Source organism: Carassius carassius, chromosome 44 (genome assembly GCF_963082965.1).
Source record: "Carassius carassius chromosome 44, fCarCar2.1, whole genome shotgun sequence".
NCBI classification, from domain to species: Eukaryota; Metazoa; Chordata; class Actinopteri; order Cypriniformes; family Cyprinidae; genus Carassius; species Carassius carassius.
In genome coordinates, this window is record NC_081798.1 from 5,049,346 (window position 1) to 5,070,331 (window position 20,986).

The following is a 20,986-nucleotide window of genomic DNA, read 5'->3' on the forward strand; positions in this document are numbered from 1 at the left end:
TGATAAGTGAAACCTCAAAGTTAATTTTTATTCTTTAATTTTCAAATTCCTTTCAAACGAAGCTGAATTGTAGCTCTGGCATTTAACCACCTAAACATTTATCACAGATATATCATTAAGTGCTTGAATTCTTAGAAAACTCTTACTGTTGTTTTAACATCACATTCCATTGATGTGTGCTCACAATGCTTCAGTACAAGATGTCACATTTGAATGTGCCTCTCCTTCATTGACTCGAGAGATTTAATGTCAGACTGATACAGTCAGCAATTTTAAACACTGTAACACTTAATATATGAAAGTTGAAAGTGAAATTTAATAGCAACATTTTAGGTTTTACAGATTTAATTTAAATTAACAGTAAAAATGCTAAGTATAACTGCTACAGTATAATTTACCAAAAGTACCAACCTACTGAATTCCTTTTTTTTTTACTTATTATATTACTTTATAATATACTGATAGGTGAAAATGAGAAATTTGAATAAGAATTCAAGTTCGTTACATGTAGCTTTTCCATAAGCTGAGGTAAATAGTAATATATAGACAGGGCACACAGCATCATGCACAAGCAAACACACACACAAACACAAACATATACACACACACACAAAAATGTCATGGTAACACACAACACATAAATAATGCAATAAATATTAATTAACAACAAGATAGCATAAAATCCTAATGTACATAAACGGTAACACAAAGAAACATATGAAAAGAAAAAATAGGTAATATAATACACAACATCAAATCTGAAGTGTCACTCAAGGAATTCTGGGAATGTCACTTTAAATTTTTCACTTGAAATTACAAAAAAAAGTTACTTCTACAAACTGTAAATTTAGCAGTATTTTACTGTAAAACTACATTAAATGTCCTGTGGGATTTATTACAGTTTTTCACCAAGGGAAGTTATCATTAACCAATTTACATATTACAAATTAATTATACATAATTATACACAGTCTAATTATATAACATTTTGAAATATATTGATGAATATAATGATTTAAGTTTAAATAATGGTATATAATTTTTATGTCATATAAATCTGTAGAAATTTGTTAATCTGGTTTGAAATAAACAATTATTAACAGTAAAGTCCATTCTTTGTCTTTGAATCCAAACACAGAACTCTGTTCAACATATGCGGCACTATAATTAGCTTTTAATAATACTAAATATGCTTGCAGAATGGGAAAATTGCAAGCTTCTAAGCTGAAATGAAACTTTGCTAAAGCAGGAAGCATAATTGGTTTCAGCATCTGGCAGATGTTTGTCATGAATTAATCTCTCCGCAGTTTACTGTTCAATAAACACGCGTACATTCACACATTCCTCTTTTTGCTGAATGGTTTTCCCATTTTCTGCTGGTCATTGCTACACTTTTTTAGTAGAGAACATCATTGTTCGTTTGTTGAAATTTTGCCTGGCTGAATAAAACATTACTTAAGCTCCTTTTCAATGCCCTCTAATTACCCATTTACATATAAAATCACAGGGCTTCAATTCATAGTTGACAATTTTCATAATCTGTCAGTTCCTAGCAAAAACAGAAGGTCTAATGGCTGAATTCATGCACAACAACATGGATGAATGACCCACCAGTACAACAGACTCAACACAAACATGCTTTCTCTGTTTACAGCTTGACGGTCATGTCGCTCATTGAGAATTTAATATAATGTAAATCAGTTGTCACATAAGCCCCTAAGACCCATAATACACAATAATGCAAGTATCTGTTGAATAACTGGTATGCATTCCAAGACAATACGCTCACACCACAAACAAAACATCTTTTATGTTCACGAGACCTTTTCTACCTGCATATTTAGTTGTTGTTTTTTTTTTTTTCTTCATTCACTGTTAACTCTTGACACACGGTACCATCTGGAAGCTTAATGACAGAAGCAGAAGGCCACTTGACGAGAGATTTGTCTTCCCGTACATATTGCAGGAATAAATTTGACTGACAGTGGTCATTAAGGCATTGATTCATTAAATGCCATGTGGTCAGCTCTGAGTTTTAGTGCTTCATTGCTGTGCAAATCTTTAAAAGCTGCTTGAATTGTGAGGATCATTGAATCAGTTATTTTATAAGAAGCATCTGTCATGCTGGCTCTTTGTTCAGACGGTTTTTGTATATTAATTTTAGTTTTAGTTGAAGAAAACAACATTTTAGTTTAAATGAAAGTGCAAATATATATATATATATATATAACCGTATATATATTATATATATATTATATATATATATTATATAAATTAGTTTTATCATGTATTGTTGTGTCTACATATAACAAAAATGTCATGAGGTTCTGTAATAATGTTATGATGATATTTTTGGAAGTCTTACAAGTTGCCCATTTCTCCAAATGCTTGTACAAAACATTGCTGAGCACAACTTATACTACACTCATACGTGAACTTCAGAATATAGACATTAAAAACATACATATTAAATAATCACTGCATTTAAGTTAGTTGAGCAGTGAAATAATTAGCTAGTAAAGTGCTTCAGTTTACAAGGATTTATTCACGCAGATCAACCAAACTGATTTGGATGGTATGAATATTTAATGGCATTCTTAAAAAATAATAATAATAATATTCACAGGACTCATATTTTTTTAGTTTTAAATCTATTGACTTTATAAGCATTATTTTGAATACTTTTTGAGACCCTAAATGATATAATTTCCTGGCATTCATTAGAGTCTGGTGCTATTAAAGATAATGTAGATCTTCCAGCAGATTACAGATGTCCAAAACAACACACCACTTTTGATTCGATTTTTATTAGACCCTTTGTATGCAAAAATAATAGTTCTTAACTAACTCAACCCTGCAACAGAATAATTTATCTTCTAGTCTGTCAGATCTGATGGGTAAATCCCACAATACATGTGCACTTCCAAATCACAACATGCCTGACCTCTTTGTTAATACTCGCCCCGAGTATTAACAAACAAACAAACACCCTTCAGTCTGGTTTTGAGATCAGACACAGGCCTGTCTCTGTGCTGTGAATCAGTGTTCAGCCATTCATCAGTCAGGCTGAGGCGCTCAGAGGGAGCCCTCTGCTGTCAATAATCCCCTGCCTCTACTGCTCCCGCCTGTCTCTAATGTACACAAATATATTCCCCTGCAAAGCCCTGCAGTACCAATATGTCCTAGAGCAAAAGGCAAGCTGAAGATTGAAAAACAAGGGTGTGCACGTATGCTCGCTCACACAAATACACACTGACAGTCTTTGTAAATGCCACAAGAGATTACAAAGGACAAAAAGGCTTAATGCTAAAAATAACAGCTGAATGTAAATAGGAAAGTGCTGATAACTATCAAAAATGAGCATGCTTATAAAAATGTGGACTCATTGGGGTTTGATGTCAAAATGTGCAGACTGAATTAGCTGTCGTAATTCCTGAGGAATTGTTTACATGCAGAGCAAAATTGGGCCAATGGACAAAAACGTGTGTGTGCCAATCAGGTTTCGCTTAACTGTTGGTTTTACCAAACATAAAACAAATATATTTAGGTGTTATCTGTGGTTTTGTAGTGACTTTAATAATGGAATGGAATATTTTTGTGATATATGTGGTACTTTAGAGAGATAATAATAAAATATCAAATGTTTAGTGGTATCTGGGATCCTGTACGGACATTAATAATAATAAAAAATAAATTAATTAAATTATAATGATAAAATTAAATGTTTCTGTGACATCTGTATATGTCACATCTGTAATAATAATAATAATGTTTTACATTCAAGACAGTAATAACATAAAATATATATTTCTTTCCTGCTAATAGCACAATTTGAATCTCTCTCTCTCTCTCTCTCTCTCTCTCTCTCTCTCTCTCTTTATATATATATATATATATATTCGTCTTTTGTCATTTAAAGACGCTGACAGCAGCCATACTTCTTAACGTGCATCTGTTCACCACCATAAAGTGTCTGCAGATGGCAACTGATGTCGTAGATGATGAAATTTGCCAAAACATTTCTAAACAACATTGTGAAAGTCTGGAGTGAAGGAATCCAACTGCAGAATGTAGATGATGTGAATGTAGTTATCTAGTAGTATTAGAACCAGTTGAATGTGTGATGGTCCTCATCTCAACTGCCTTTTTCTTGTAGGTTATAGGTTTCTGCCACCCAATAGAAAGACAGAAGAGAAGAACTAAAGAGCATCTCCAGGAATGATGCTATAAATAAAAAATCAGCTTTTGGGTTCAGGCACATTCTGTAGATTAATGCTCTCTCTGCTGAAATCAATGCTGGAATCTCTCTGTCTATGATGGATTCCACGTCAAACCAACTTACACTTAGGGCTTTAATAAGAAATAAAAAAATAAATAAATAAATAAATAAATAAATAGGAGAACAAGAAAATGTATGATTTTGATGTATTGCAGTTACGGAAAATGTCAGGTGTTTCAGCATCATGTTTTGGCTTTTACATTAGCACACTTCAGACTGCACTACCCCCTGTCATGTTGCAAGTGGCCAATTCCCCTTCGTGGATGAGTCATGTGGCCTCCCGTCTCATGTCGCAACTCGCCCACCACCTTCTCCTTTGGAGTCAGAAGGTTCTGAGGTCACTTCGTGCTGTTCACATTCCGGGCCTGCTCAATCGTACAGCCGACGAGCTGTCTTGAAAACAATGCTCCCAGGAGAATGGGGACTTCATCCCCTGATGGTCCAGCTGATTTGGAGATGGTTCAGAGCCACATGTTTTGGCTTTTACATTAGCACACTTCAGACTGCACTACCCCCTGTCATGTTGCAAGCGGCCAATTCCCCTGTGCACCTCAGCACAGGGTGCCAAGCACGCTGAGGTGGCCTTCGTGGATGAGTCATGTGGCCTCCCGTCTCATGTCGCAACTCGCCCACCACCTTCTCCTTTGGAGTCAGAAGGTTCTGAGGTCACTTCGTGCTGTTCACATTCCGGGCCTGCTCAATCGTACAGCCGACGAGCTGTCTTGAAAACAATGCTCCCAGGAGAATGGGGACTTCATCCCCTGATGGTCCAGCTGATTTGGAGATGGTTCAGAGCCACTCAGGTAGACCTGTTTGCTTCTCCAGAGACCTCTCACTGCCAGCTGTTCTACTCCCTGACCGAGGGAACACTCGGCACAGATGCACTGGCACACAGCTGGCCGCAGGGCCTATGCAAATATGCGTTTCCCCCAGTGAGCCTTCTCGCACAGTGTGCAAAGCCTGGGAGGACGAAGAGCAAGTCTTGCTAGTGGCACCGTATTGGCCCACTCGGACTTGGTTCCCCGAACTAGTGCTCCTCTTGACAGCCCCTCCTTGACTGATTTCTCTGAGGAAGTATCTACTGACTCAGAGATGGGGCACCATTTGGCACCCACGTCCAGACCTTTGGAAACTCCATGTCTGGTCCCTGGATGGGACGCGGAGGTTCTAGGTGACCTACCCCAGGAGGTAATGAACACCATCCCTTCGGCAAGAGCAACATCTACGAGACACGCTTATGCCTTGAAGTGGAACCTGTTCATCGAGTGGTGTTCTTCTCGCGGGGAAGACCCCCGAAGATACCTGATTGCGGTCATGCTTTCCTTTCTGCAGGGGGGCTGGAGCGAAGGCTGTCTCCCTCCACCCTCAAAGTCCAGGCTGCTACTATTGCTGCGTACCATGACCCTGTGAATGGGAAGTCTTTAGGTAAGCATGACCCCATCATCAGGTTCCTTAGAGGAGCCAGGAGGTTAAACCCTTCCCGGCTCCCCCCTATACCCTCTTGGTACCTGACTCTCATGCTTAAATCACTACAGCAGGGCCCATTCGAGGCTTTGCATTCAGTTGAGCTAAAGTTTCTTTCATTGAAAACTCTGCTCCTGCTTGCACTGGCCTCCATCAAGAGTGTAGGGGACCTGCATGCATAATCGGTCTACGATTCGTGCCTAGAGTTTGGGCCGACTGACTCCCAGGCAATCCTGAGGCCCCGGCCCCGGCCCCGGCTACGTGCCCGGCTACGTGCCCAAGGTTTCCACTACACCCTTCAAAGACCAAGTGGTGAACATGCAAGCGCTGCCCCTGGAGGAGGCAGACCCAGCCCTGGCTTTGCTCTGTCCTGTCCAAGCATTGAGATGCTATGTAGACCGGACACAAAGCTTCAGGGCCTCAGACCAGCTCTTTGTCTGTTACGGAGGCCAGCAGAAGGGGAATGCCGTCTCTAAGCAGAGGATGACCCACTGGATTGTGGATGCCATAACCCTGGCTTATCAGGCACAGGGTGTGCCCTGCCCGTTCAGGTTGGCGAGCTCACTCAACTAGAAGTGTTGCGTCCTCCTGAGCGCTGGCTCGTGGTGCCTCACTGACAGATATTTGTAGAGCTGCGGTTCGCTAGGTTCTATAGCCTTCGTGTAGAGCCGGTATCCTCCTGTTTTCTCACCTCAGACAGGTGCTGGCACTGAGAGGCCCTCGGCTTGCTTAAACTGCTCCAGAGTGTCCGTACTGTAGACCCTGTTGAGATCCTCCATCACCCTAAGCAGCTGGAAGTGGCAGAACATCCGGCGGCAGGCCTTCATGATGAATCTTTGAGAACCACGGAAGGCTGGGTATCATATTGAGACCTAAGCGGTACTCGTATGTGTATAGTCCATGGTACAGCCTTAGAGTATGTGTTTCCCCGGCAGACTTCTGCCTTCCCAAGAGGGTTTTAATCACCTCAAATTTCTCCATATACACCTAAACGGATGCTATATGTGTATTTGCTCCCGCAAACTCCTTCTGGAAGGATGGGGCCTCCGCGGCATCCCTGTTCTAAGCGGAACGGATACGTTTTCCCAGTGTTATCCAATCTCACCCAGTGAGGTAGTGCTTTGACATTGATGAGTGGAACTACTTGTTCTGAGCCCCGACCTTCACCTAATAGGGGCGCAGGCAGCTGGAAGGGGCAGCACCCATGGTGCTTTGGTAGGGATTCCAATTTCGTCGGTCATCGACGTGACATCGAGAGTGACCGACTGAAAAGGAACATCTCGGTTACATATGGTAACCCTCGTTCCCTGAAGGAGGGAGCAGAGACGTCACATCCCGTCGCCATGGTTGCTGTACCGCCGCTGAGCTGCTCAGCAAAAGCCTGGTATGCATTGCACCTGCTGCCTTCTTATACTCACGCTGTGATCAGCGGCAGCTGGATGCAATAATTGCATGCCAATGTGCATTGGCTCGTTTAGTTTACACTGGGAGTAGATTGGTCTATCGAAGCGATATCCCAATTTCAACGGTCATCGACGTGATGTCTCCGTTCCCTCCTTCAGGGAACGAGGGTTACCATATGTAACCAAGATGTTACAATTATTAATGAGATTGTAAAATGCATTATAAGGTGCATTACAAGGCATAATTAATGAATGCATTAAAACTACTTTTTAATCCACTATACATAAAGTTTTTAGGTAAAGTGTTACCATAATTTTATTTAAAAATCCTGGTTCTTGCTCTTGTACATCCATTCACCAAACCATCTGCCCACTTTTTCCAAACTTCCAAATTTGCTTATCCTGTGTAGGGATGTAGGTTGCTCTTGTTTATTCTACACAGTAAAATAATAAATTAATTTTAATGTACTTATGATGTTTAAAGGGTCATGAAACCCCCCATTTCAGCACAGGTTAGTTCTCACCACGGTTTTAAAAAATGCTAAAAAAGTGGGCGTGGTGTGCAGCGGACCGGGGGAGCGGGAAGAGGGGAGACAGACGGCACACAAAGCTTTGCGTTCAGAAAGTTTCATTTCGCTCCCATCGAGCTAAAAGCACAAATAAATGCACAGCCATTTGCACTCTGCATCGAAAACATATTAGACTTACATTCAGTCATTTAGCAGATGCTTTTATTCAAAGCGACTCACAAATGAGACATATATATTATTCTGTGGCGTTTATATAAGCCTTCTGACAGGTTGTGTCACAGAGCTATAAAAACGGTTACACTCACCAAGTGAATGAATCGCGTTTGTGCCGAACTCTTATTACAAAAAAAAAACAAACACTCTTCTGCGATCCATGAATGTTTCTCTGTTAATGTGTGCGATGTCATTTCACACTCTGATGAGTCTTTCATAGCAAATCAACACATGCTGTTGTGAATAATTAAGCGAAGCGTCTTCTCATAGGATAAACACGCAATCTCATGAATAATTGAATAGACACCAACGCGTCATCAATGTACTATAGTCCATTGCCATGTCAAAAATCGTGACGTCAACACAATGTAGATTCTAAATCCGGAAGATGAAAATAGAGCAAAAAAGCCTAAAATTAACCAATTTTCTCCAACAGTTAAAATTAGCGGATGCTAACATTGTCTTCTATGATGTGCAACACAAACACCTCTGCTAAAATCTTAGAATAAGTAGTCTGGGGTTTCATCACCCTTTAAAGGGCATTTATTTTGGGGTTGCAGCATAGTGGTTACCCACTGAGCCATGGTCCTCATATGGGTGATATAAGTTAAAGCTCAGCTCTCAATATCTTGATCTTTATATACATATAATAAAAAAAAGTAATAGAAAATTTTTATAATATATAAATGTCTTTACTGTCGCTTTTCATCAATTAATTGCGGCCTTGCTGAGTAAATGTATTATTTATTTATTTATTTTTTTAATTTACACCAATGTTTTGAATATAAGTGTATTATGGTTACACAACACAAAAGTAGCTGTTTTGAGTACTGATGATAATAAAAAGAATATTTTCAACATGAGATTAGCATTTTAAAAATGATTTCTGAATGATCATGTGACACTGAAGACTGGTTTAATGATGCTGAAAATTCAGCTTTGCCTTCACAGAAATCAATAACATTTTAAAACACATTAAAATAGAAAGTAAAGTACCATAGTTTTAAAATACAATATTACTATACTATACGAAAGCACTTTACTGTATTTAATCAAATAAATGCATCCCTGGTGATATAGAAATATTGTATTATACAAGAGCTGACCTGTGTATATTTAATGGCTGAATGAGATGTAGCTTTCACAGAGGTCAGACAGAAGGGACACTTACCATATGATAGAACCACATTCGATACATGTTCAAGCTGTGCAGTTTCCCTGCCTGTGTGTTAACCTCATACATGATGTGAAGGGATGGTAGGAGAATCAATAACGTTTGATCAGTGGGCACTGTGGATGCAGGAAAAGCTTATAACAGATCTTACTGACTGCACAATTACAATTAGCCATCAGAAGCCACTGCAGAATGCAACAGAATCCAACAAGGAATCAAAATCAATAGAAGAGCGTCGGAAAGATAAGATGGAATGTAACCAATAATTATGCTTCAGCGCTGAAAGACTTGCAGCATAAAAATGCTCTTGTTATCTAAGCCCATTAGAAAGAAGCACTGTGGGAATTAAAACACTTAAAACATAAATATGGGTGTTGTACAATCCATTGCTAAAAGAATGGAAGAGGAATGTTCACCTAAAGTGCCTTCAGATTTTGAGCCAAATTAATAAATCAATAGTAGTTTTACAATAGTTGCATAATTGAACTTAAAAATTGAGTGATATTTCTCTTAAATCATCTGGGTTTTCCATGTTTTTGGTTTTCATCAAAAATACAGTACAACATGTCTTTGCAGCAAGATATAATATATTGGGCTGGAATATATATATATATGCAGCTATAAGTTTTTACAAAGCAAATTGATTATCTTTTTACACATCCTTATTTTAAAACTGTTGAAACTGAAAAGGTTTTTGTTTTTTTTGTTTTTTACTTTTTCTCTATTTATTTTTTATCTTTTCAAATATCCTCACCCCTATTGATTATCTCTGATGTGTAACTTTTATAGTATGTTCTAATAAAAAAAAAGTAAAACAGTAAGATTTTGAAATATTATGAGCAGTTTCCCATAAAATATTATGAAATTGAAATAATATTGCAATTTAAAGTAAAACAGTCTATTTAAAAGTGTGTCTTCAGTGTCACATGATCATTTTGATATGTGGTTTTGCTGCTCAAGAAACATTTCTTATTATTATTAATGTTGAAAACAGTTGTGCTGCATAATCCATTTGTTGAAACCCTGAATACAAAACAAATAAAAAGATAAATAAAACATTAATAAAGAATAATACAAAATAAATACAGTATTTAGAAGTTTGGTTTTGGTGGTACTGTAGTGACAATGATTGAATAATTTTTTTTGTGATATTGGTTATTTTAGAGACAATATTAATATAATAAAATCAGTCAGTCAATCGATAAATAATCAATAAATTGACTTGGCAGAGTTTTGGTTGAGCTTTTTGTCTTTTATTGATTTAGATCACAGCCGAGGCCATCCTGCGACTTGCTACGGACCCCGTTCTTCCATTTTACCCTTTGGATATCGCTCTTGATGTTCAGAACAAACTCAAAGGTAAGATTGCACCTTTGAAAACTTATTTTACAATTTACTTTCCTAATGAATTTTTTAACAAAATTAAAGTATGTTGGCAGAACTTCTGGAAGTTCAAGGCTGTTACAAGCTGGATCTGCTCTGTGTCAGTCCTGACTCCTCCCATAAAGATGAGTAACGCAGAAATCATCTGTTTGGGTGAACCTATCAATCTTCCATTCACAGTTTAAAACGGGCGCTGAAAGAATGATCTTGATTTCTGCATTTGTTAAATTCAAACTGGTGCCAACCATTTCTCTGTGCTCAGATCAAATGGGCTTATAAGCTTCAGACCTGATTGGCCATCGCTCTGGCACTTTTTTAAAATAAAGAGCTTTACCTTAGATGGGGAACAAAAAGGGAGAAAATTCCCACAAGCGGAAAACGCTTTATACTTTCTACTTCATCAGAGCCAAAGAAACCCAGAGGTAGTAATAAGCTTTTGACAGGCTTTTATTTCCAAATGTTCTCTACATTTTCAAAGTCTTGCAGAATTGGATTTCAGAGATTCAAATAACATTAAATGATTATACAGTGGCTCGCAGGTTTGCCGTTTTTTACCTCTGCAGAGAGACATTGAGGGCTTCTCCTCTGAATCTGTTCTGGCTCTCTGCTGGAGCGATGCTCCTTTGTGTTTAAATATTCATGAACACTGAGAAGAGGACAGGTGAGAAATGTAATTGCCACATAATCCTGCCACATGAAGACAGACTGCAAAGCCCTTAATGCTGTGCAGTATTGACATTTCACCAGACCCGTGCCAAACACTCGTGTCCAATCTTTTGTTTTACTGTCTCGGCTGCAGCGGGGCTGAAGGACTGACGCATTGCACGCCTGAGAAAATCCCACAGATGCTTCATCAAGGCATTTTCACTGTCAATGTTTGGGATAGAAAACATCCAAAATACTTTTGATCCCACATTTTATTACGTACTGGCGCTTCCAGCTGTTTCCTGACAGATATACCCTAATCTGAAGTCTTTTCTGTGTAATTTGGAGGTTGAAGGAATGAAGTCTCCTCCAGATGTTGAGTTAAACCTTGTGATCTCATTGTACCTTTGTCAGGTATAAAAGCACATTCAAGTGGCTAGAAGCATAGCTGGAATTATATATATATATATATATATATATATGGCAGGATAAACTCATCAAGATCTTGGATGCCCTGGTGGTAATTTTTGATTGAACTATTCCTTTTAGATTTTAATGTTTAGTTTTTTTCTGCCAATTTACTGACGGCCTGCTTTAGCTGTTTTATAAACTTGCACAATAAGATCCTTTCTGGAAAAAGTTGTCTTTGAATGCATCTTGTTTGAAACCCCACTGGTACTGGCAGATGTTTTGGGGGGTGTTGCATCAAGCTTTTTTAAGCTTTTGCCACAAACATTGCATTTTTAAAGTGTGTCAATAGTCCAGAAAGAATCTTGAGAACGTTGCATCCCTTTGTGCTCCATCTCGCTGTACAACTCGCTGTGAAATGCATTTGCATTACACAAACACACACACACAGAGATATTGATATATCAAATAATATGTAAATGTATAAATTAAAAATAGAGTAACAAACTATGTGTTAATTTCATGCTTGCATATGTGTCTTGTGGGTGTCTGGTATGATATTACTATAGATGCTTTCCCACATCTGTCTTGTCTGAAGCCACAAACATGGAACTTTGAAGTGATATGCATTTCGTCATTTGTGAAATTGTAAACCTCAGTTGAGTTGGTGACAGTTTCACTGGGTCTTCTGCTGTCTGTGTTACAGTGAGTGATGAGTTACAGCAGTCCTACTGCAGGGAGTGCTTTTCATTCTGCAGAGAAAGACAGAAAGACGGAGACAGTGTGTGTGTTCAAGTTTGTAGATTTTTTTTTCTGTTTACTTAAAAGTTTTGCATATCCTCCAAAGAATTGAAATATATTCATAAACATATTCTCCAATGATACCCATCACTCAATCAAGCAAAGTTGGGATTTGAACTGCTAGAATTACCTAGAACTCATCATTGTTGAGTCAGAATTGAAACTTTGTGAAATCCCTGTGAAATATGAATTTGTAGAATTTGATTTAACAGATTTATCCATAATTGAACTTTATTTAACATATAAATCAACATACCTTGTTTTAACCACATTCTAAGGCAGTATCAAATCATTTGCTTACAAGACAATCCCATAAAGCATTGCGCCAAGATTAGGAAAATTAGAAAATGAAAATCAATCAATCAAATTTAAGATGACAGACGGGGCAGAAAATATTGTAAGTATTAATAAAAAAAAAGAACACACAAAAACACTATTTTCAGTATATATATACAATTTTGAACACTTATTAAATAATCAGAAATAAACATTTAACATGAAGTCTCAAGTGCTATTTATGTCAAATGCTGTCTATCTATATAGAATTGCCTCCAATAAGTGAATGCTACTGTTTTCAGAATAAGTGTGCTTCAAATTTTTTGTTACCAACAAAATTTAGATTTTAGTAAATGCCACTTCTGCTTGAAAATCTGTGAAATAATCTTCAACTAAGCAACATTATGAACTAGCCTGTTAATATGCACACCCACCCGCCACAGACCTGGCATTATCTTTGAGAGGTTGAACAGTTCTTAACAGCTTCTACTTAGCACATGATAGAAGCATGCTTGAGTAAGCAAGTTGAAAGATATATATCAGAAATGTGTTAGTTTTTAAATGTATGCTTTTGAATTCAAGCCCTAAATGCTATACTGACACTATACTATATTTGCAGTCACATCACATTTTTTTAACACATACCTTGTTAAACTGGATGAATATGCATGTCTTCGACTCATTTGTTAGCTTTTGTTTCCGGGCAGATGGAGGTATGCCAGGGGTGCATCTTTGTTTAGCACAGATTTGGCGTTAAATACTATGCTGTTTAATTTTGAGGGCCAGTGCTCTGCTGGATTTTTGAGGGTTGCACTTAAGCTGTCATAACAGTTGCTGCTAACAAGAAGTGAAGTCAAGTGCAGAGCCGAAGGGTGCGTCTGAGACGATTAGGAGCATGACGATGAAGTGAAATGAGATAAAAGCTGTTTTGAGTGACAGGGAGGTGTATTTAATAGCTACTGCAATGCATTAAGCCCAATTTGTCCATCCATGTTATTCTGCATAAAAATGACAAGAATTATGATTTTTGGTGCCTGGAGCTATTGTGCTAAATTTGATGTTGAGTTAAAAATGGAAAGTCATCCAATCAAGGTTATTGCTGTTAAATAACCAGAGCACATTTTTTTCAAGGAAATAGTGTTTCAGACATACTTGAATATCCATAATTCTTGTCTTATATTTTTCAGATGACCCACTTTGCCGGCAGGACCTGCTAAACGTGGCTGCATCTTTGAGAGACAACTCAGCTTTCTTCCAATCTGAGGTCATGCGTCCTGCCAATGACCCCAAAGAGAGAGATCCCGCCCACGTACGCATGCTCAACGACGTCCTACGAGACCTGGAAAAAAGCTTCCTTATCCCAAACCCACCTCTCGGCCTTTACAGGTAACTGTTGGCTTACAAGATTGCAACATAAACTATGCTTTAAAGAATCCATACATTTTCATAACATGAATTCCCTTTCAGTTTGTCACACTCAACGTCATGTCGGTGACTGACCAATTGGGATATCGCTTCGATAAACCAATCTACTTCAAGTGTAAACTAAATGAGCCAATGAACATTGGCATGCAGTTATTACTACTTCCAGTTGTGTTGCAAGCGGCCATCTCCCCTGTGCACCTCAACACTAAGAGAGAATTTCCTAAAGAGCATATTTCTCTAAAAGAGATCCACGGGTGCGGCTTTATAAAGACGATGTATCGTCCTTAAAAGGATGCCGTTTCACTCGTGCGTTCCTGAGTGTTATCCCAAATTGGGATATCGCTTCGATAGACCAATCTACTTCCAGTGTAAATTAAACGAGCCAATGCACACTTGCATGCAATTATTGCATCCAGCTACCGCTGATCACAGCGTGAGTATAATATAACAAGATATATAATAAGCGGTCATCTCCCCTGTGTGCCTCACCACTAAGAGAGCATTTCCTAAAAAGCATATTTCTCTAAAAGAGCTCCACTGGTGCATCTTTATAAAGACGACTCCTCCAGCACCTCCAATCGATCTCCGCATCGGAGGGAGAGCTCTCTGATGAAGATTCGCCCAAGCTGCTGCCCTCCGGGATGGTAGGAAAGCCTGAATCAGATCCGGACATGACGGCTATGCTTTCCCGGGCCACCGAGAGGTTAGGGCTCCAGTGGAAACTTCCACCGCGTCCGAGTCCTCGAGGATGGATGATTGGTAGCTTGGGGTGGCCTGATGCAATAATTGCATGCCAGTATGCATTGGCTCGTTTAGTTTACACTCAAAGTAGATTGGTCTATCGAAGCGATATCCCAACTTGTCGGTCACCGACGTGACGTTTTCATTCCATCCTTCAGAGAACGAAGGTTACCATACGTAACTGAGACGATCTTTCATGCAAAGCTCACGTGATGTACTGTATCATATAAGTTTCAGAGGAAGCGAAAAGAGGTGAAACATGTGGTGGAAACTTTGATATACCTGACAACAGAGCGGTATTAATTATTGAGTGTTTGGGGTGAGTGAAAGCTGAAAAAGTTTATTGTGAGAACAGATAAAGAGAGTTGGTACGTGCAAAACCTGCAAACTTTTTTTCAAAGACTTTACGGAAAACAAAAAAAGTAGCAAATATTGCTCAAGGTTTAACACAGGTTTAAAAAGAAGTTTGTGTCTTTGCAATCTATGAGTGTGATCATTCTTTAAAGACTTCAAGCATCTTGTAGAATGCATAAATTAAATAAGATGTAATTTATTTTTTCTATGCCTTCATCTTCGAAAGCTTTTGAAAAGTGTTTGCATTCAGACAAGGAACCAAAAATGAGTATTTAAACTTCTCACAGGATAGTAACATTCATGTTGAAATTCATGATGAAATGGATGGATTTGGTATACATTTGATATATTGATGAACAAGTAATCTAAAATCTGCTATTTTGTACTTGATATTACAGCTAATTTTAGAATTAAGAACAAAGGCTCTATGCAATTGAGTGCTATGTTGCGTTGTTGGTTGGACTAAGCAACTGCAGCATCTTGCTTTGAAAACTGTTGCACGTTGAGCTGAATTTGTAATCACCATGCACCTGGCAGAGTGGTGGACTGTTTATCTGAAATAACCCTAATTACTTAAAGAAAAAGTTAACTCAAAAATAAAAGTTGTTTGGATCAACTATTCCAAAAGGAACCTGCTTGTGTTTTTGGTGGGGAGTGAATGATGACATCACTTCCACATGGTCTACTGGGGCAGATGCTGTTGAGAGACATGCAATTTGCATCTCTGCCAAATTTTGTTACCACAGACATGAGTGTCGGAAGCACTGCCTCATCTTGAAAATGAAACGATAAAAAAAAAAGAATAAGTAAAATAAAATTGCCTGCTTCCTCTCAGAGCTGCTGTAATATTGAGCTACAGTGTAGAAATGCTCATTTCGTAGTATGACAATTATATTGCATTTGTAAAAAGCTGTACTGGCTCTTTATTTTATATTTGTATGGTACAGATACAGTTTATAAAGAACTGCCTCCAGGTTCATAAAAAATGAATGATCGTAAAGATTATTAGTTGTTCATTGTGAAAGACCATAATTAGCACAAGATTATAGTAGAAGTCTATGGGAATTTATTAGCCTTTATAGTCCCATGATACCCCTAAGGGGGATTTGTGGGTCGATGAACTGAAGTAACCATCATTTAGCCATTGTGCTGATCTCTTCAGCTTCTGCCATCACTGGGATTGCACGATTCAACAATGCAGGTCAATAAGTCAAGAATATTTATATATACAAAAGCATCTAAGTGTGTGGTGTGTCCTTCATTAAATCCAATGTTCCTGGTTGTTCTTCAGCCATGATTAGGTGCTTGAAAATATAAAGAGGAGTGAACAAAGGGTCAAGCACAATGTAGGCCTGCATTACGGAGTTAATGGTTTCTTGAGACCTTCTCAGTGGAGGAGATCTGGATCTCAAAACAACAGGACTTTGGCCAGAAATACGTGGTAAAACACTATTGCAGGTACGCACACAAATCATCTCGCAGGGAATAGAAGTAAATCCCTCAGTCAACTGTGATTCACTCCTCAGCTCAGCAGAATAAAATGCTGATCTTCAGCCAGTGTCCTCAAACACTCCTTTTCAGAATTCCACTCACCACGGCATGGCTGTTGGTGATGTGACAATAAAAGCGATTTGCTTTGATAAGATTCAACAGGGATTTACCAATGCACCTCTGTTGTTGATAGGAACTGTGTTGCAGCTTGATCCATAATGGAGTGGCCGGCGATCCATAATGGACGTTCTGATTATTTCTCCTTTTTGTGTTTGGGTGAATGCTTGTTTGATCTTCCATAGGTCCTCAAGGTCCACGACACACCCTGGGTGCTGCATTTCTGCTTCTGCTTTTTTTTCTTGACACTGCTGTCGCTGTCTGTTGGTTTTGCTAATCTGGACTGAAGGAGGGCCCTGTTATTATCAAAGCAACATGCAATTGTAATCAGCGGCAATCAGTGTGTCCTGGAGTGGTTTTTATTAAATTAACAGAAGATGAAGTGCAGGGAGACTCATCAGGGTACCTGCTCATTATCTCTCTTTGGGTTCTGGCCTGTGAGAATTAACACCCTCTCACTGATCTTCACTGTTTCACCCCCTGTGTTTTATACACTTGTCTCTCTGTTTATTAATCAGTTTTATCCAGTGAATTGAAAGGTAGACTGGAAAAATATGTTTTGCTTTTTACGATACAGGCAATCCCAGTTCCCCCAAAATTACAATTTTGTTGATGTACACACTATAATGTCATTGCAAAACCTATGACTTACTTTCTCCTGTGGAACACAACAGGAGACGTTTAGCAGCAGGTTCATGCTGTTCTTTTCCATATAAGGAGTGCATAGTGACTAAGGGCTGTTAAGCTTCAGTATAATATACAGTAACAAAAAACACTCTCACAGTATCATAAAAGTGACCCATATGACTATATTCCACATCTTCTGAAACCATATGATAGCTTTTATATTACAGATTAAAATGTAAGTCATTATTCACTAAAACATATCTTCTTCTCTGATGTAACTCTCTAATATCTTTCAAATACATTGTCTGACTGTGTCACGCCATATAATTTTGGCATTACTGATGCCCTTGAGCATTTTATAATCAGTCATGGTGTGTCAAATTGAAATTTGCTCATATTCAAATAAACAATTGATGTTTGAAGGCTACGGCCTACATTTCGGTAGTTATCTCATATAAAGTTATCATATGCCTTCAGGATATGTGGATTCTAGCACACAGGTTATCATTGTATTTTATGGAACTTTTTTTAGAACTTGACAGTGCAACCTGATCGCATGATGCAAACATATACCTTTGGGAACTTTTTACATACTGATAAGTACACATCACTGTGGATTCCAACAGTAATTAACTCTATTTAATTAATTTAATTACAGCTCCATGTTTCGCTTTCTGGTCATAACAAGCTTGATTGGTAGCTCAGCCAGAATGGAATTGGACTTATGAATTGGATGTTGAATCCTTGGGTATGAATCCAGTGAAAACATGACTCACAAGGAAAGAGCTCAAAGATGACAGATCGAAAAACAAGCTAAAATGTTGTGCTTGCTATTGTGTTTTTGTTACATTCGCTATTATTTATACTATCAGGTATGTTTAGGTGTAGTGCAGATGGTACTTTATTTTAAAACGTCAATGAGCATTAGAGTTATAGCACCACTCAACAGACATTTCAAGACAGAACTGTGGAGAAAACGGTCATTGTATAAAATATACGTCATATTTACATTCATCTATTTTGGCGAAAAAACACATAGCACCACTTAGCGTGGACATTTCACATTGAATACGTCACGAAATGTACATGATGTTACGTATTGTGAATCTCGCAAAAAAGATCCCACAGCTACATTTTCGTCAAAGTGTGATGGTCCATGGACATCCTTTTTATGACATCAATCCCAAAAGTTAATTTATATGGGTTTGAAATGGTAAATAAATCGTAAAACAAAAATGTAACTTTTGTCAACTTTTTGTTGTGTCATTATTGAGCACGCTTGTCAAACATAAGTGTTCCTTCGGTGTCAGGGTGCAGGTAAGAGTTTGACCTCCATAGCACTCACAGACACTCTGGAGGGTTTGTTCCTGCAGATAAAACAAACGCCAATATGCAGTAGATATGGAAAAGATAGTATCTGGACCCATGCAGGGGACACCGATGTGTACGCTAAACTCAATTTGTAGCTGCTGTGTAGGAAAACTCTTTCTCCATTAAAAACAAAGTATATGGTGTTACCTGGGAGCCCAGATCAATATCTCAAAGATTTCATGCAGAGTTATATAGGAAGACCTCTAGCAACAGTTGCTGTAAAAAAGATATGACTGAAATCATAAAAAAGGGACAAGACTTGAAAAATGAACAACCTGCACTACTTGTCATTGTGGGTCAGTAGTTTAATTGGTCTTATGTTGCTTCTAAAGATCTGGATTGTGGAACTTGTGCTTTTGGCAAAGGTGTTTTAACTTTGTAATGTAATGTTGAAAACCTTTAAACCTGGTAACTTCAATGACTGTTCAAAGAGGGGAGGTGCTGTAGAATAACTCACAGCTGTTCACACAGAAAAGTATTCCAGTGGACCCTTGACTGTGTTCAACAGCAGTTAAATAAAAATGAACTATAGTTTAGATTATAATAAATGCATTTAGAGTACTTTTTGACTTGCTAAGTTGGATTTGAGTATATCTGTATTTATAAAGGCGAAATGTCTTGAAAGTGTATGCTCTTTGTACACTTAAATGGCTTTTTATTTAATAAATATTATGTGCGTGCAGTTATATATACTTTACAACTCATAATAATTATAGTAAGAACAGTATGTGCTTTTAACAAAAATATGATTATATATAAATATATATACCTTCCAGTTAGCAAGTTCGTTATAAAGTTTGCATTCTGAAGGTCACAGGCTCTTTCTCAACTTCAGTCGATCTGTTAACAGGTAAAGAATTGCCTCGTTTATTACGGTCAGGTGTGTGAAGCTGGTTAAAACACTCTTAAAACAGAAATCAATGCGTGATGAAAGGCATATGTGGCATATCCTAAATCTAGATTATTTTAACCTTAAATCACAGATAGGGTAGATTAGCATTGGCAACCATCTAGAAAGAGATCAAAGTACCAGCCTGAAGAACCAAATAATGATTCAGTTCAGTTGTCTCCAAAAATTGCATTTCTCAAACTGGGGTTCACAAACCCTGAGATATTTGAACTTTTTCACATTGTGATTTTTGTTGCATTAATAAAGATTAATATTTCAAGGGGTGAGAACCAGAAGGACATAAGTGACATTTCAGAGCCAAAACAACAATTTAGTATAGTTTGATTTGATTTTGTGTGCTGACTTCAGTCTTTTATGGTTAAAATGTGTATACACATGGATGACAGGATACTTATTGAACCCTATTTTAAAAATCAGAAAAATTACTTTAAAAAAAAAAATAATAATAATAATAATTTGCTACTTTTTGGCAGCAATGTTTTACTCAATGTGTGTATAAAAACATGGGTGCATCTGCTGACAATTTTATTTGTTTAAAAGAAATAACTATCAATTTTGATACAATTAAATATCAAAAAATGAAAAATATATTTATTTCTATACTATTATTTCTATACTAAGAAATAACAATCCATTTTGATCAAATTAAATATCACATCAGAATAATTAATTGAATGTGGTTAATTTTACTGAAATGGTAATCTCAGACACTTAACAATTTGGCCGAATGGTCGATTGAAAATACTTTACAGATGCATTTCCTAGTGAAAAATAAATATACATAAATGTATTTTAAATACATTTATTTCATGTTATACTACAAATACATTTACAAATTATTCACATACTGTATAACTAAACTGGTATATTTAAAGTCTGCTTCATTGAAACAACGTATTTTGTACTTAATGCACTTTAATTGTAAGAAGTAGTGCTGAAGTCCAACTAAAGATATACTGTAAAATTTTTATTGTTTTAAAAGTGGAACTATTTCATTACATTTACATTTAAAGAGTGATATTATTCAAAGATCATACAGTCCTCGTCAATAGAAATGTGCACTGTGCACAAGCAGTACTCCAAATAAAGTTTAATTATAATTTTTATATCAGTTAGTATCGAGAGATATGTAAGTAATACTGTCATGTAATACTTTTTATTAATTAATTTTTAATGTTGTTTTATGTTTTAATGAAATATTGCTATTGTTTCAATGTATTTAAATAACTGTATTATTAGTATTTATTTTACTTTATTATTTTAATTTGTTTATTAATAATTGTATTTTTTGTTATTAATGTTTTTATTTATTGTAATGAATTACCCTTAGTATTCATCCGGAAGAAGGAGGCGGGAACCGGCGGACAATCACAA

At 37.3% G+C, this 20,986-nt stretch overlaps 1 protein-coding gene across 1 annotated transcript in view; it reads left to right on the forward strand.

The window, feature by feature from the left end:
• Positions 1-20,986, forward strand: part of LOC132126674 (inactive N-acetylated-alpha-linked acidic dipeptidase-like protein 2) — a 254,781-nt gene that overhangs the window by 231,262 nt on the left and 2,533 nt on the right. Inside the window, exons 12-13 of the mRNA XM_059538097.1 lie at positions 10,329-10,422; positions 13,764-13,962. Of these exons, the coding sequence (XP_059394080.1) occupies positions 10,329-10,422; positions 13,764-13,962 (293 nt within the window). The remainder of the gene's footprint in view (positions 1-10,328; positions 10,423-13,763; positions 13,963-20,986) is intronic.